Source organism: Antedon bifida, chromosome 6 (genome assembly GCF_963402885.1).
Source record: "Antedon bifida chromosome 6, ecAntBifi1.1, whole genome shotgun sequence".
Taxonomy (NCBI): Eukaryota; Metazoa; Echinodermata; class Crinoidea; order Comatulida; family Antedonidae; genus Antedon; species Antedon bifida.
The window spans coordinates 20,333,785-20,350,750 of NC_136231.1; the positions used below are offsets into that span (position 1 = coordinate 20,333,785).

The 16,966-nt window shown below is 32.3% G+C and overlaps 2 protein-coding genes across 2 annotated transcripts; one reads left to right on the plus strand and one right to left on the minus strand.

Moving 5' to 3' along the window:
• Nucleotides 1-510: 510 nt before the first annotated feature.
• LOC144844475 (DET1- and DDB1-associated protein 1-like) lies at nt 511-4,971 on the minus strand. The gene is made up of 5 exons (XM_078701411.1): nt 4,910-4,971; nt 4,141-4,224; nt 3,407-3,458; nt 2,752-2,813; nt 511-1,994 (listed from the first exon to the last, which is right to left on the minus strand). Exons 1-5 carry the CDS (start codon nt 4,910-4,912, stop codon nt 1,887-1,889), a joined length of 309 nt encoding a protein of 102 aa, XP_078557537.1. The 5' UTR covers nt 4,913-4,971; the 3' UTR covers nt 511-1,886.
• A 5,742-nt stretch (nt 4,972-10,713) lies between these two features.
• LOC144844800 (uncharacterized) lies at nt 10,714-16,966 on the plus strand. The gene is made up of 8 exons (XM_078701865.1): nt 10,714-10,771; nt 10,889-11,275; nt 11,578-11,625; nt 12,159-12,376; nt 13,327-13,416; nt 13,657-13,999; nt 14,548-14,847; nt 15,990-16,966. Exons 2-8 carry the CDS (start codon nt 10,903-10,905, stop codon nt 16,334-16,336), a joined length of 1,719 nt encoding a protein of 572 aa, XP_078557991.1. The 5' UTR covers nt 10,714-10,771; nt 10,889-10,902; the 3' UTR covers nt 16,337-16,966.

Sequence of the window (16,966 nt, forward strand, 5' to 3'; positions counted from 1 at the left end):
TGTTCGGATTCATGTGGTTCTTCATAATAATGCGTCCAGGCCTATGGCCTAGTCTAAATATAGCCAATCTAAATAACATCCTAATTCTTTTGGTAGGACATATAAAGTAAGAGTTTACAATACTCCCAATAAACAACGACGATAATTGATAAATGTGCATTTTTTCTACAGAAAAAAGAAATTGAAGTTGAACACAAGAACTACAGAAAAACCAGGGAGTTGTTAATTTTAACAACTCCCTGGAAAAACCATTCATAACATGTGTTCAAATGACGTCAGGATCAAGAATGATATCGATTTTATTGTTCTTACTGATCATGATGGCATTTAACAGGAGCTCTCCGATTATTCTATAGTTGTAGGCGGAAAAATGTTATAATTTTGTTTTCAGTAGGAAACATTTATATTTATCGTTGTTGTTTATCATGCATAATCCGAAATATTATATTAGCAAAACACCAATACAATAATTGTAAAAATAAATCCAATTATAAACATTACTAACAAAAATAAAATAACAGATAGCTTTTATTAAACATAATAGTACAGTATTATTTTTCCAATAATAACACTCAGCTAGTATATTTTTACATATTTACAACCTCATAAAACAGTAATGTTTTACAGCCGCACAAAAAAAAGAAAAATAACCAAGTGAAAAAAAATACAACAATCAAAATAAAATAATACTGTAGACATATTATGTGACAAGAAAATGCAGTTGCATTAAACAAACATTTATTTTGTTTGTTGATATTTCTTTTTAATTTACCATATTACTGTTAACTTTTTTCCAAATTTAAGTTAAGTTAGCATTCATATACACACCTGCTGTTAAGACAGTATAAATAAACTAAAAAATGTAAGGTATATTATGAATTTTAATTAAAGTTGTGTCATATTTTGATCAATACTATTTAGGCGCATCAAACAAACATGTATTATACGTAATGTATTATGACATAGTGCAATACGTTGCTTTTTAATTTCCCATATTCAAATTAATTTAAAAGTTGTGTTAGCAATAACATACACACCTGATAGACAAATACAAACAAAATGATGTGTTTGCATTGCTAATTATATGTTTACAATTGTTCGAATCAATGTTTCTATTCTATTTTTTAACTATGGGAGTTGACAGAAATAGCATTGTACTTTGTTTTGTACATATATTTTCTTACCTACAGTACAATTACATAAAGTACTTGCTGAATTAAATGTATCATAGGTGTGAATATTCAAAATAAAGCAACTATGAATAGTTGCAATCACGTTCAAATTCTGTATATAATCAAAGCTTTTAATATAGCAGCATAGTTTTTTTACGTCAAATAATGACAACTAACTGTTAAAAGCGCCTTTGAATCGATAGTTTGAAGTGAAATGTCTCTTTAAGTTAAAACAAATATATATCAGTGTAAGTTTAAGATAAAATATAAAAAATACCCGAAATTCTGTATAATTAATGGGGAAATAATTAATGGGGGAATAAAAGTCTATAAGAAGAAACAATTTGTAATATTAATTAGATAATTATTGTAGTAATTTAAACATTTAAGGCTATATGGCATTTCACATATCATTATCAATTAAAGTAATGATTACAAGTGGCTATGACATTTGATATACTGTCTATATTCACAATACAGGTATTTTGTACTACAAAAATAATAAATAAGTAAAATAAATCAGGTCATTTTGTAGCATAAAACCTTTTATATTTTACAATGATGAATTTGACACAACAGAAAAAAAAATTGAATTGTTGTTTCCCTGATAAATAAAAACTTATAATAACAATCATAATTCTCAGCAGCAATGTTCTACAGGAATAACACAGTATGACACCATTCCTTAAATTGTGGTCAAATAGTGTGGGTAGTCTATCCATTACTAGTTTCTTGGTTCGATTCTACTCTAGGTACTTTTCTTGCAGGTGATGAATCAGATTCTAGGTTGGCATTACTTGTATCGCGTTTCTTTTGATTATTCTGGAGAGAAAGAAGGATTTTAGAAATGATGAAGAAAGACAGTGTTTTGAGAAACCATCTCTATATTGGGCTTTCCAAACACTAGAAATGATTATTTTGTTGAATTTGAAATACATAATGTCAGCAACTCTCAACATTTTGTTGAGAGATTTCGGTAAACTTTCATCACTAGATTTTAATCGCTTGCACAAATATGTCGTCTAACTCAAGGTTACTTATAAGTATATGGCAGTCTAGCTAGTCCATGTTAAGGCCTACACTTTTACATGAACAGAAACCATGTTTTGTAAAATACTGCAAAAACTTTCATCTTCAATCTTTATAATGTAAAAAAACAAAGATGAACTTTTTTATGTGGGCAAAAATCTTCACACAGGCGAGAACCATATCGCATGGCCGCCTAATCAGAATACCAAATTATTATTTATATCAATTGTTGAAACGAAATTAGTTTATTGTTTCAGAGTGAATACTTTCTGGAAAAAAAACACACACAAAATTTATTAAAAAGTATGTAGCAGAGAAAAGACAGTTTTATAAATATGTAAAACATAAAGAATAAGGCATGAATCATATATTGTTTGAAGGTTTGCAAAATGAAATCAATATGTTGATATAAATTTGGTGGTACATATAGTTCTGAAAAGAACTGTTGAATGCAATCACAAACAGCTAAGGGTAGGTTACAACAAGTTGAGGGTGGCACCGTTTTGTATTGTATTCATTTTACTGTTGTAATCCAATTAAAAGAACCAACCTTTTTGTCCCATTGTTGATGTAGGTACCTCAGTAAAATATTAGTTTTTTCTGTTGTTATAACTGAAAACAAAACAACACAAATTAATCTTAATAATAATAGAAATGTGATGATGTACAGGTAAAAATAAATCAAGTTAAAAAATGAAATAAAAAATGTTCCAGATAACAGAATTGTTATTTGTTATATTTCTCAATTCAATGTAAATAAAAATAAATAATAATACATATACTGTAAATACATATATTAATTACTATATAATTCACAGCATCTGATTGGTTAATCGTTGGGCTATAGTTATTACCATGAATTCGAACTATAGTGCGCGTAGCAGTATTTCATCCTGAATAACATTCGGATCTGGAACACTCTACGATGGTTGGTGTTGAATATAGCCATAGCTGACTTAGAGGATTTACAAAGTTTAGCAACCAGTATGAAGTATGCTTTGGGAATATTTATTGCATAGCTGGAAAAGATTACTACTGTTTACAAATTCAACAACCTAAATACATTGCTAAACAGAAAAGCACAATTTTAAATTAGCTACAACACATTTATACCAGATTTATACCATATCAAATTATCATTCATTTTTCAGTTGCTGGTAGTCAGACAAGAAATATAATTTGTGGCAAATAATCCATTACTGTACCTTGTTCACATGGATAGTCTTTGGTTGGTAGATACACTGTTGGTCTCTTACTCTGAAAAAAAAAAAATACACACGTTGAGCTTGTGAACTCTTTGTGTTCATAATCAGTGTACCATGTCCCGCATACCTGACTCGGCCTATATATTGTGCCAGTTCTGCGGTACATTTCATTTCGAAACCTGAGCTGCACTGACGAGATCTAATAAGATTGAAACAGTACTGTCTGCAGATTGGATATATATATATATATGTTATTGATGATAATCAATTGCATTGTCAGGGAATTCTTGGAAGGAACCCGGAAACACATCCCATTGAAAACAGAACATTTGAGAATCTCTTTTTTTTTCATTAGAGTGCACACATATTGATTATTAAGCTTAGAAATAGTAAAACCAACATGATTTTGTCATTCGTCTCCTCCTAGTGATTAGTTTTTGAAAGTCGCCCTTAATTTTTTATTTTCAGCAGCCCTTCACAAGTTTTAGCTTTTTGGGTTTAGCCGCTCCTATTTATAATTAATCACAAACTTTGTACAACAATTAATTTTAAAAACAGTTACAAAAATGGCACCAAAAACAATTTTGAAATTCCCCTCTACCACCAGTACTATAGGTTTTGATTGGCAACTGGAAACTAGCCTTTTAATGGTATCAACAAAATTTGTTGGTTGTTCAAATTTTTAATTTTTCTTTCTGTTTTTAAAAATTAAATTCACACTATTTTCTGCTTACCGTTGTTTTACCTGCATCACAATGGAATCGAGTGAAGTTTCTTTCATTAAAGGAAGGTAAACTTTTTAATAATTCACTGGTGTTCTGTAAATCAAAACAATAAAAAAAAATTATGACAATTTGATGATTGTTTGAACATTTCGAAACAAAAACAAGGAATACATAGTAATAATAAATTAATACTTACTATTGAAGACATGTTAGCTACATTTTCTCTCTTATTTAAGGTCACAACCTAGTTAAAACCATAGTAAATTACACAATGGGTGCTCAAAACTCAAGTTTTTCGGTTATTGTATACGAAAATAGCCCCCGAGTTCAACTTGTTTGTGGTCCTTTCCCAATCAATAGTGTAAAAAGGGTATATAGGCCTAATACTCTCTCTGAACATGGAGTAATAATTATAATAATATTATTATTACTCATCCATGCTCTGGCCAGAGAATAAATTAAAATAAAAGTTATATTAACAAAAAACAAATAACACTGCAACAACATGCAGAACATTTACAATATTTCTAGTACTACTACTACCACCAGCACTAGCTAGGCTACCCTAGCCTCTAGGACTCGCCTCTAGTGTAGGGGCTAGGTAGGCCTGGCCCTAGCCTAGCTAGGCCAGGAGTCAGGGAGTGAGAAGGCTAAAAAAGCTAATCGCAAAAGCTACTACTAACTATGCCTATGTAATAAGTTTGTTACAGTTCATTGACATCTTAATTAAGTATCATGACGATTGATAAAGCTAAGTAAATGGTAAAAAGAGTCTTACCATACTGTCAATTTACTAGGCTAGGCCCACCACCGACACTCAGCAGCAGTCATACGTACTATCAAAGAACTTATAACACAAGAATCTCCTGTTCTTCAATTTGCATTCAAAACACAGTATCGGAAGTACAGGGTTAAAAGGTCAAACTGGGCGACGCCATTTCACAGCATGGAGAAGCGCCCCCTCCAAACTAGGAAGTCAATTACTCTACCCCCATAGAGTATTAGCAGATCCCCTCTATGGTTTTGACTTTCTAATTTGATGCGGGCGCCCTACTCCTCAGTCAATTACTCGACCCCCCTAGAGTATTAGCAGATCCCCTCTATGATTTTGACTTTCTAATTTGATGCGGGCGCCCTACTCCATGGCTCACAATGGCGCCACCCATAGCTCTATTCTATCCCACAATGCCTTTCGAAATTGTTACGCGCTTCGGACGAACAGGAGATTCTTGTGTTATAAGTTCTTTGGTACTATGACCTCCTGACGACGATCGATTTTATGAAGGTGTCGTATATCTTTGAGTTTTGATGTCGAGTGCGTTCCCAACGCGTTTTACACTTAAAAGTAAGCAACGCGTTTTACAAAGCTGTGACCACCCACTCATAGCTGCTTACTGTATATTAAATTTGGATTTTCAAACAAATCGTGTAGGCATACCTCTTTTCCAAATCTATGGACTATACAAAAAACCGAGTAATTTCTTTAAATATGTATTTTAATTAGAATAAATAACCGTAACAACATTTTAACGTATTTTTTGTTAATGTATTTATGAGTAGGCCTATCACAGTTTTGTTTACGTTAAATACTTTTACATACTGTGTGTTTGTAGTGTGGTATGGTATCAGAACACACAAAACGTATACTCTTTCAAGTTCTGTATCGTAGCATACACATGTAAATTAAATGTGCCTTAAATCCACACAATTGCAGTCGAATAAAAAATATGATTTATCTGTTCATATATTTTCTTAGAAATAACGTTTTACTGTAATTACTGTAAAAACACACATAGAAACACTTACCCGAATACAGTATTATTTAATATTCCATAACTTAGTTTGTGCATGTACAAATCTATGTTCATATAAACAAGGCCATATACGGCTGCAGTCGCGTGCTTAAGTTAGTGTTTACCGACCAACCGACCGACCAACCGATCAACCGACCGACCGACATAGTGAGCTGTAGAGTCACGTTGCATGCACGCGACTAAATATACACTTATAAACCAAAATAAACAAATATTGGAAGCACAAAACATTTTAAATCATAAAATAAAGTTGTTGACTGTACTGGCTACTATTGGCTACGATATACTTTAATATGTTTAATCGGAAATATCCTTGATTCACGTCGCTCCCTACATAAATGGATTAAAAACACACCTTTAAATTAATCCGCCGTGTATACTTTGATCTCCGCCACCATTACGTAATCAACATTGATGAGGAACCAATAATGATTCTGTATCTGCAGTCTGTATTCTATATTATTCCATTCTTATTTCGTTTTTTGATAGTGTAATCACATATAGGCTAATAAAAATTTACACGAAGCGAATAACTTTCACATTTTTGTAGAAAATGTAATGATAATCAGTGAAACCTGTTATTGATGAACATGCTAAATTTTGGAAGACATTATCTCTTTTCTTAATCAAATATGCTTGAAATTTGGAAATCATTTTTAAAGATAATTAAAGTATAAGTATAATATAACATTCAAATTGATATAGGCCTACGTCTATATCTTATATAATAGTGTATTCAAGTCACACAAAAATAAACAAATTCTATTTTCAAATAATATGTTACCGATGATTTGAACTTAAAATGTATAACTAATGTTCTTCAATTAATTAAAAATATTAATTATAGTAGGCCTCCTATACTTGGTGTTCTAGCCCTTGTTCTTTCTTTGCTGTATCACACATTTTTGAGACATGATTGAAAACAGTTTTCATTGAAATATACGTTCCATCAATAATTTAAAACCGTGCATTTCAAAAATATTTTCAATAATTTTTGCCTAGGAGAGGTAGGCCTATTTTTGTTTGCAAAAAAAGACGCAAGCATAACAGAAACTCAACTTTGGACGCAAGGGTTACAGTAATCTAGGTAGGCCTATTCATCATTTGATCAAACACATAAAACAATTCCTGCATTGTTTCAAAATAGAAAAATACCAATGAAATGTAAATAAATACTCTTTTAACTATCATTTTCAGTTAAAAAAAGTGTTTGCCTTTTATTTTTTTGGTTGTTGTCTATGAAAAATCTACCCATGCGACCTATGTCTAAATCGTAAACAGCTAATCTATAAAAATAACAAATAAAGAAAGTATTGAAAGTTGACAACATACAATCATGATTAATAAAAAATGTTTTTGACTTAGTGCAGTTTAATATGAGATATCCTTGATTCATGACGCTCCTTGTTTGTTTGTGCATGTACAAATCTATGTTCATATAAACAAGGCCATATACATGGCTGCGGTCGCGTGCTTAAGTTAGTGTTTACCGACCAACCGACCGACCAACCGATCAACCGACCGACATAGTGAGCTGTAGAGTCACGTTGCATGCACGCGACTAAATATACACTTATAAACCAAAATAAACAAATATTGGAAGCACAATACATATAATCATAAAATAAAGTTATTGACTGTACTTTTATTAGCGGTTAGTATTGGCTACGATATACTTAAGTTTAATCGGAAATATCCTTGATTCATGTCGCTCCCTACAGAAATGGATTAAAAACACACCTTTAAATTAATCCGCCGTGTATACTTTGATCTCCGCCGCCATTACGTAATCGACATTGATGAGGAACCAATAATGATTCTGTATCTGCAGTCTGTATTCTATATTATTCCATTCTTATTTCGTTTTTTGATAGTGTAATCACATATAGGCTAATAACAATTTACACGAAGCGAATAACTTTCACATTTTTGTAGAAAATGTAATGATAATCAGTGAAACCTGTTATTGATGAACATGCTAAACTTTGGAAGACATTATCTCTTTTCTTAATCAAATATGCTTGAAATTTGGAATCATTTTTAGTCGAGTGGACGCGACTCTATAGTTCACTATGTCGGTCGGTCGGTTGGTCGGTCTGTCTGTCGGTCCGGTATCACTATGCATTGTAGCACGCGACTTAATGGCTGTTGGCCTTGTTAAAGATAATTAAAGTATAAGTATAATATAACATTCAGATTTATAAAGGGTAAAGGGTAAAGGTATTCATATTTGTCCTCAAGCTTAACTGGAAACTGAGGAAATTCGGATTAGGCCCTCCACGGACCCACGGCAGCCAGCAGTGCAGCGCCTACCAGATCAGCACACCGGGAGACGATCCCCTACTCTTTTCGAATAGTGTACCAAGTTCTTTAACGTGCACTGTTATATAGGCCTACGTCTATCTTATATAATAGTGTATTCAAGTCACACAAAAATAAACAAATTCTATTTTTTTATTTTATTTATTTTATTTCAACAATATTTTATGGGGGTGGTCCATCCAGCATCAGCTGATCATTAGGGACCCTCAAACAAACAGTGAATACAAAATAAACTATAAAAACACAAAATTAACATCGTTTCAAATTAATTAATTAAATTTCAGTATATCACCGGGCGGTTTAGAATTAATGTTCTTTGCCTGATTTGTTTATATATATATATATACAGAATGCCAACAATGAAAGAAGGAAAAAAAGAAATAAAATCAGAGAGAGAGAAACAGGTGTTTTTTCAAAAGAGATTTAAAGGAGGAGAAATTGTAAGAGTTACGAATGCTTAAAGGTAGAGAATTAAAGAAAGAAGGAGCATTGAAACTAAAAGAAAGTTTAAAGATTTCAAGGTAAGGACGAGGGATAAGAAGATCTCCTTTAGTAATTTGCCTAGTGTTCATACGGCCGTTGGAAGTTACTTTAGTTAAAAGCAGACAGATCAAATAATATGTTACCGATGATTTGAACTTAAAATGTATAACTAATGTTCTTCAATTAATTAAAAATATTAATTATAGTAGGCCTCCTATACTTGGTGTTCTAGCCCTTGTTCTTTGTTTGCTGTATCACACATTTTTGAGACATGATTGAAAACAGTTTTCATTGAAATATACGTTCCATCAATAATTTAAAACCATGCATTTCAAAAATATTTTCAATAATTTTTGCCTAGGAGAGGTAGGCCTATTTTTGTTTGCAAAAAAAGACGCAAGCATAACAGAAACTCAACTTTGGACGCAAGAGTTACAGCAATCAAGGTAGGCCTATTCATCATTTGATCAAACACATAAAACAATTCCTGCATTGTTTCAAAATAGAAAAATACCAATGAAATGTAAATAAATACTCTTTTAACTATCATTTTCAGTTAAAAAAAGTGTTTGCCTTTTATTTTTGTGGTTGTTGTCTATGAAAAATCTACCCATGCGACCTATGTCTAAATCGTAAACAGCTAATCTATAAAAATAACAAATAAAGAAAGTATTGAAAGTTGACAACATACAATCATGATTAATAAAAAATGTTTTTGACTTAGTGCAGATTAATATGAGATATCCTTGTTTCATGACGCTCCTTAAAATGGATCAATAACACACCTCTTCATTTGATTTCCGTCAATTAGACAATCCTTGTTTTCTCCAGGGTAATCAAAATAGCATTATTTTGGCTATACAATGGAGAACCTTGGTTATACCAACTTCACTGCTTAGTTTAATTTGTGTTTAAATATAATTTATACAGTAGAAACGTATAATATTATTTACATTTATTTATTACAAACAGGTTATAATTGTTATTAATTAATAATGTGTAAGATAAACATAGGCCTACGTTGTTCAATATTATTATTGCAAGATTTTAACGGAACGAATAATAATATAGGCACGACGCTCCCTTAAAATAGGATTAACAGAACACCTCTTAATTAACTTGCATTTATAGTTTGATTTCCGTCACATGGAGTTAATACAATAAGTAGGCTTAGGCCTATACAGATACGATAATAATATATGATAAAAAAATAATGTTAAACCAAGGAATCATTAAAACTAGGAACTTTTCCAAATCTGGTATAAAATTTACTAAATCAAATAAATAATATATTAAACAACCGATCGAGGATATATAATTACATTCGTGCCTCGATCAATTAGGCAATATGTAATCTCAAATCTATTATACAGTATACAATCCACAATTAATATATACATTCAAAGGCAAATTACTGAATAAAATTGGCTAGATCTCAATGGAGATACAAAATAAATAATCAAACAACTAAATCAAAACGATAAAGTAGGCCCTAAAATAGCCTGAACAATTTGCAGAGTTTTCGGGCAACCCCAGCCCTCAATAGTTCACTATGTCGGTCGGTCGGTCGGTCGGTCGGTCTGTCTGTCTGTCGGTCCGGTATCACTATGCGTTTTATCGATTTTCTGTACTTTTTGAACTGTTTTGATGTACAGAAAAGTTTTAAAGTACATTACTTTTTGAAAGTTCATTTTTTTCTGAGAGCACGCGACTTATGGCTGTTGGCCTTGTTTCTTTTCATTAACCTCGTTATTTGTTATCATTATCTTGTCATGCCTTACCTTTTCTTGTTTTGCAGGCCTGCACACTCCTTAACCCTGACAGTGGGCGTGGTTAATCAGTGCAAGTTTAGCTGTACGTTTATTGGATGTTGACTTGTCGGTTCATCCAATAAAAATGAAGAAAATATAAAAAAAACTTCACGTGCAAAGTTTTAAAGAGTATTTAATATTCTTTCAAATTAAATGAAATCAGTATAACATAAGGTAGACGCCTATTCAGTTGTTATTGAAGAAGTAATTGTAAGTATTTGTTGTTTGTTTTCTATTAATTTTTATTTTACTTACAGATGCTTATATATTGTTATTATGCATAATCTCCTCAATTAAATTAATGAATTATATTATTACTTCTTTCAGGTCGTCTAGTAACAATGAGGTATTACATCCTTCTTGGTATACTTCTGAATGTGGTTTTAGCACAAAGCTACACAATCGACCATCTCTCCGAAGGGCATAAAATAAAAAAACGAAACACTAACATCGACCCATATGGTATCAACTATGTAGGAATTGGCTACAATATACTATATGGCAATCCGGATGGAAGCCCAACTACTGGTGCATTAGACCCTGGACTGCGAACAAACTGGCACATTTTTTCCTTAACGCTTACGGGCAATAATGTAGTACCAGACGAGATATCGTTCACCAAGTCATCTACTTGTTCTACAACCACAGCAAAATCAATATATCATAACGAATACTCGTACGCTTCAAAATTTGATTTAGACGTCACTGTGTCAGGTAACGTAATCAGTCTAATTTACAATAAATTCTCAATATCGAAACTATTCTATAACAAGGCCAACAGCCATAAGTCGCGTGCTAAAACGCATAGTGATACCGGACCGACAGACAGACAGACCGAAAGACCGACCGATCGACCGACATAGTGAACTATAGAGTCGCGTCCACGCCACTAAAAAATAGTAATAATAGCAATAATAAAGTAATTCACCTTTAATAGTTTAGCATGATTTCGGCCTGCAATGCATGTTTATAAAAGGGACGAGCCATTTCTAATATCTTATAATGTTTGCTTACAGGAGGGTACAGCTCTGTTTTTTCATCAGTGAAATTTAGTCACAGTAGTTGTAAGTATTTGATTTTCATTCAACTTCATTTTCACTCTGAAACTCATTCTAGCAGCAATACGACCGTGTATATCTATTTCATTCATTGTGAGATTTCTTTAGAAGTCTGATGCAGCATCTACTAGCACTTCTACCCCTGCCATGATCTCTTCGCGTTTGTATGGCTTGATTGTTCAAAATAAGAGAAATGTTGTATCACTAATATCATGGAAGAAGTTTGTCGCTAATACGCCAGTGCGAGCATATTTTTATATGCCAGTTTTATTTAATCAATAGAAAAAAACACAGTAATTTAAATATTGATTGATTGATCATTTTATTTTAGGATAACAACATTCCATATGAACAAAAAAAACGAAAACGAAAATCAACCTAAAATAGGACTTTCCTCCATTTATTGAAGTGATTAAATTGATAAACTTAACAGATGTGTATTACAAAATACGATATAATTTAATACAAAATGTGATTATTATATAAAATGTAATTACACTGAACGATGACTATCATACTAATGTGTTTTTATGTCACAGATTACTCTCAAACGTCAGACCATTTCGAATCATCTTCTTACGTCTTCTATGAAAAACTCAGCTATTGCTACAAAGGAGATGCAAGGTATAAAACTGAGCTTGCAAAAAATAGAAAATATCCTCTGTCAGAGTCATTTGTTTCCAAGGTCAACGACCTTCCAACTACATATAGCAAGTTTGATACCAGCTACATGGACTTCTTTGAAGATTTTGGAACTGTAAGTGTTGTTGAATTATTATTTTTGTAACAGATTGTGTTCATAACTTAGTAAGGAATGTTTATTCGACCAACAACCGTATGCCACGCTGAACTTTGTAATGATCACACTATTAATACAGTAATTGTACTTTGTAATGATTACACTATTAATACAGTAATTGTACTTTGTAATGATCACACTATTAATACAGTAATTGTACTTTGTAATGATTACACTATTAATACAGTAATTGTACTTTGTAATGATTACACTATTAATACAGTAATTGTACTTTGTAATGATCACACTAATAATACAGTAATTGTACTTTGTAATGATCACACTATTAATACAGTAATTGTACTTTGTAATGATTACACTATTAATACAGTAGTTTTTGTAATACCTTACTGCCAAACGTTGTAATTGTGCTGCCGCACCTTGTAATATTGTTATTAAACATTGATGTAATATTATTATTACAAATTGCGATATTTTGGTAATATAAAGTGCGACAGATCACTTTATTACAAAGTTGGACAACTCAGTTAACAAAGTGTGACAGATTACAAAATTATGAGATGTAACACCGTAAAAACAAAGATGGCATAAAAGGAGGTGAACGGGGTTCTGAAGTTGTTTTTGTTGGTTCGGGGTTTTTTGGGAGATAATCAAATTGAAATCTCTTACCCCTACTTCAAAATAGAAATATCTGTTATAGAAAAAAACCGCGACAAAATCATTTCTATGGAAGAAGCTATGAGGAAAACAAATCATGATTGTATGTATGTAGTTATTGAAATGTGTGCATTCCGGTTCGTGAGTGGTTTTATTACAGCATTTATTCATATTAGATACACACTTCATTCTAACTATGCATTCACCCACTGTAGCTTGAAGGGTTGTGTGTCATGCTTTTGACATGGACAATATGTATCTAATAATTATTTTCTATGTTTTCCATAAAGCATGTGGTGATTGATGTACATCTTGGAACCAAAGAAATAGAACGTTCTTTTTGGACTAGTAGTGAATTTGCAACACTTGTTACTAGTGAAGTATGTTTTTCGTATTTTCTGTATGCATCTTTTTGTATGCCCTGATTGGATATGTAGTGTCATTTCAATTAGGCCTAAATGCAAGTAGTTCATGTTAATGATGGCATTCTTGATTCCAAACAATTTCAAGATACATTACCTATACTATAGGCCTACTTCAATTCATAATAACATGTGGTGTAATTAGCGTTTATGTGAACTAAAACCATATGTAGGACTAATTTAACATTTATTTTACAGTATGCCTCAAGTACTTCGCTTGATGGTAGTTATGGTGGTTATTCTGCTTCGATTGCGGTTGACACTGACTCTTTGACTAGCTCATTCAACACGGAAATGTCCTCTGACGCTTCAACCGAAACCTTCACATTTGGTGACGACGATCTGTCATTGCCGTATTCATATACTTTGCTTAGCATTCACGAAGTATTTGATGAAAAATACTGGCAGTTGTATCAGGATTACGTGGATGACGGTTATCTCTCAGCTGATTTTTATGGTAGACTAAGTGACATGAGGAGTTATATGTCTTTAGCTTTAGCTGATTATCCAGAGTATTTGGGATCTAAAAACGCTGTGGAAGGTATGTGACTTTAATTTAAGAGTGTTTTGCATTAATGTTGCCGCTTTATTTAATTTCTTATGTTTTATTTTGTATTGCATAATATGTTATGTAAAAACTTCAAACAAAAAATGCGGGGGTGGTGGGGGGCGGCGGATATGAATTGAATGTTGCCAAATAAATTGATAGGATTTCATTAAAATGTATCTGAAATTGATTGACGGATGTCTGCTACGTAAAAAATTAATCAATCCTGGCAGAAATAAATTATTGCCGTCCTACCAAAATGATCAACTAGGCCTACCTGTCTGCAATCTACTTTTTAGTTAATCAGGACTTAATAGAAAGTTTCAAAATATCCGTAATATTTTTTGTTCAATACATTGTACAGACAATGTATATTTATTTTCAGGAAATCGATATTCTAATATCAATTTAATGTCTAAATTTAACTAACCAATGACCAACTTTATTGGTTTATCTTTCTGCAAAAATGTGACGGTATTGACTTCACAGTGAATAATGATAATCCCTTACTAAATTTTTTACATTATGGTTTCTAAATATAGACAGTACTCTGAGTGTGCCAATAACTTGGCCTCTTGGAACCTATGGAATTCCTAACTCAGCAGAAGGGTGCCCCGATGGACAGGGAGTCAAATTCCATACAGGATATCGTTATCAAGATACTGAGGATGATAACAACAAAAATGATTGGTCGTCAAACAACCACTTCGTTGGTGGATTGGGTAGTAATATTAGGCAATATTTCTGTATGAAAACACAAGAGGCATTTACCGACCACGACCGTGATTGGCCATCGGGAAAGTACTGTGTGTTCAAAGCATCAACTGGCAGCTGCCCAGATGGTAAGTACGAATTTACTTTTGGGAAAAAGTTGTTACAAATCATACCTGCTGGTAAAACACGCATTACGTGTTCAAGTCTCTTTTCCAGATAAAGAAGGCTGAGAACTGACCACTTCAGTCATTCGTATTACGATGGAACCTATTTAGTCGTAGATATAGTGTCTGGATTGGATGCAGACACTTTAACAAAACACTTCCACTGTACATTGTAAATGCGAATAAGCAGTTTGAGTAATTTAAGGCCAATTAACACAGACGAGGAAAACCGCGTAGTTGTTTGTCCCACACACACAGCGGTGTTGTGGAAATGCACGCTATTAATATGACTGACTGTCAGTAGGCCTAGAGCGGTAGCCTATACCACACACAGGCTTAGGTTTTAAAGGGACTTGTTGCCTAATAACGTCCTAATTGTATATTTGTATGTATCATAAACATAATCAATCACGTCGTAGAGAGCGGATTTCGGCTTAACCGCCCGTCCGCTCCGCGTTCTTTGTAAATGGTCGTAAGAAATAGCATAGATTCTATTTTTGCGTTTTACGCTTACCGTTACCGCTCGTCTGTGTAAATTTGCTTCCCTTTAAATTGGCCTTTAAGCAACAGTTTACATTAGGTGTCATAGGAAGTCCTAAAATAGCAATTCGAATCTCGGTTTAGGCGAATTGCTTACACATTTTCTCCTCTTTATCGTTTCCAATAAATTTTCAGTACCGGTATATAACTTTTTTCTCAAACAATACATAACAGCTTATCCTAGAAAATCCTGAAAAAGATATCCTAGATATCCTGAAAAAAATAATTTCTATATTTGAGTATGCAGTTTTAATATCACATGCATAATAGTTATTCACTTTGACCAAAAATATTTACCTAAAAACTTATTTTTAAAGCAAAACAAGAAATAAATAAATAAATAAATTCAAATTGGCTTCCGGTCGGTGGTTTTTGGTTGAATTTAAGAGTTTATTTTGTCTTTTTAAAGTGAAACATTGGTGTTTTTTTCTACGGAAGTGAATAACTTTATTAAGACTACAAAGTCTGATTTTAATAATCTTCATTTGTTCAGGTTTTTGGTCACACTATATCTTTTTTTGTTTAAATCTGTACTTATATTCATGTATTATTGTCGGTATTTTTAGGAATGGATGAAGGTTATATAAAGTGGGATGATGAAGATGACGATAACAGAAACAGTTATGATGATTCCATCCCAAGTGGTAGCTATGGCAGTAACACAGTAATCAATTATTGCTGCCAAGAAGATGGTTTTGCCGAAAACCCTATCTACCTACCAATTGACCATCCGTTCTATCTTTTCCCACTTACTAAACAATGCCAAGAGGTTATGGGAATGTCTGCAACGATGGAATTCATCAGATGGGACGACGAAGATGATGATAATTCCAATAAGGTATCTGCCCCTTACCCATATAGTGCAGGAGGGTCTAATCACCGCATCTATTACTGCTACTACGAACAAGAATAAATAATTTATCTGATTTATATAAAACAGAAATGTTCTTACTAATACTAAAACCTTCATTTATTATATGTTATTTAAAAAAATAGTCAATGTCAAACGCAAAATAAACTAGGCCTAGATTAGACCTAAATAATTAATTATAGAATGAATTATTTTGTATAATCTATAAGTAATACATTGTTACAGTAATGATCAATCATATTTCTTACTTTTTCATATAAATAATCTTACCTTTAATGTATAAGTAATATTAATTAGAATTAATTACTACCACCTAAAATTCAATTTTAGTCATAGGCCTAATTACTATTTTTGAAAATTAGTATTTTTCATTTTACTTTCTAATTTTCTAAATCATGTTTAAATCATTTGACATGTTAATAAATACACTATAATAATTTATGTTTTATGGGTCAATATCGTACTTGTTCGAATATGTGTCCAGCTTGTAAATATGTAGAGAACAAACAAACTCAATTCCGATAAGTAATGAATACTTCTGCCTCGCTTACCTACAAAAACTATAGGCCTATTAGTCTTCCGTAATGCATTCACATTAACACACATTCCCAATCTCATTGATAATACAAATTATTGTATCTCAACGAGTGGGTCATCAGATCATTAAATTAG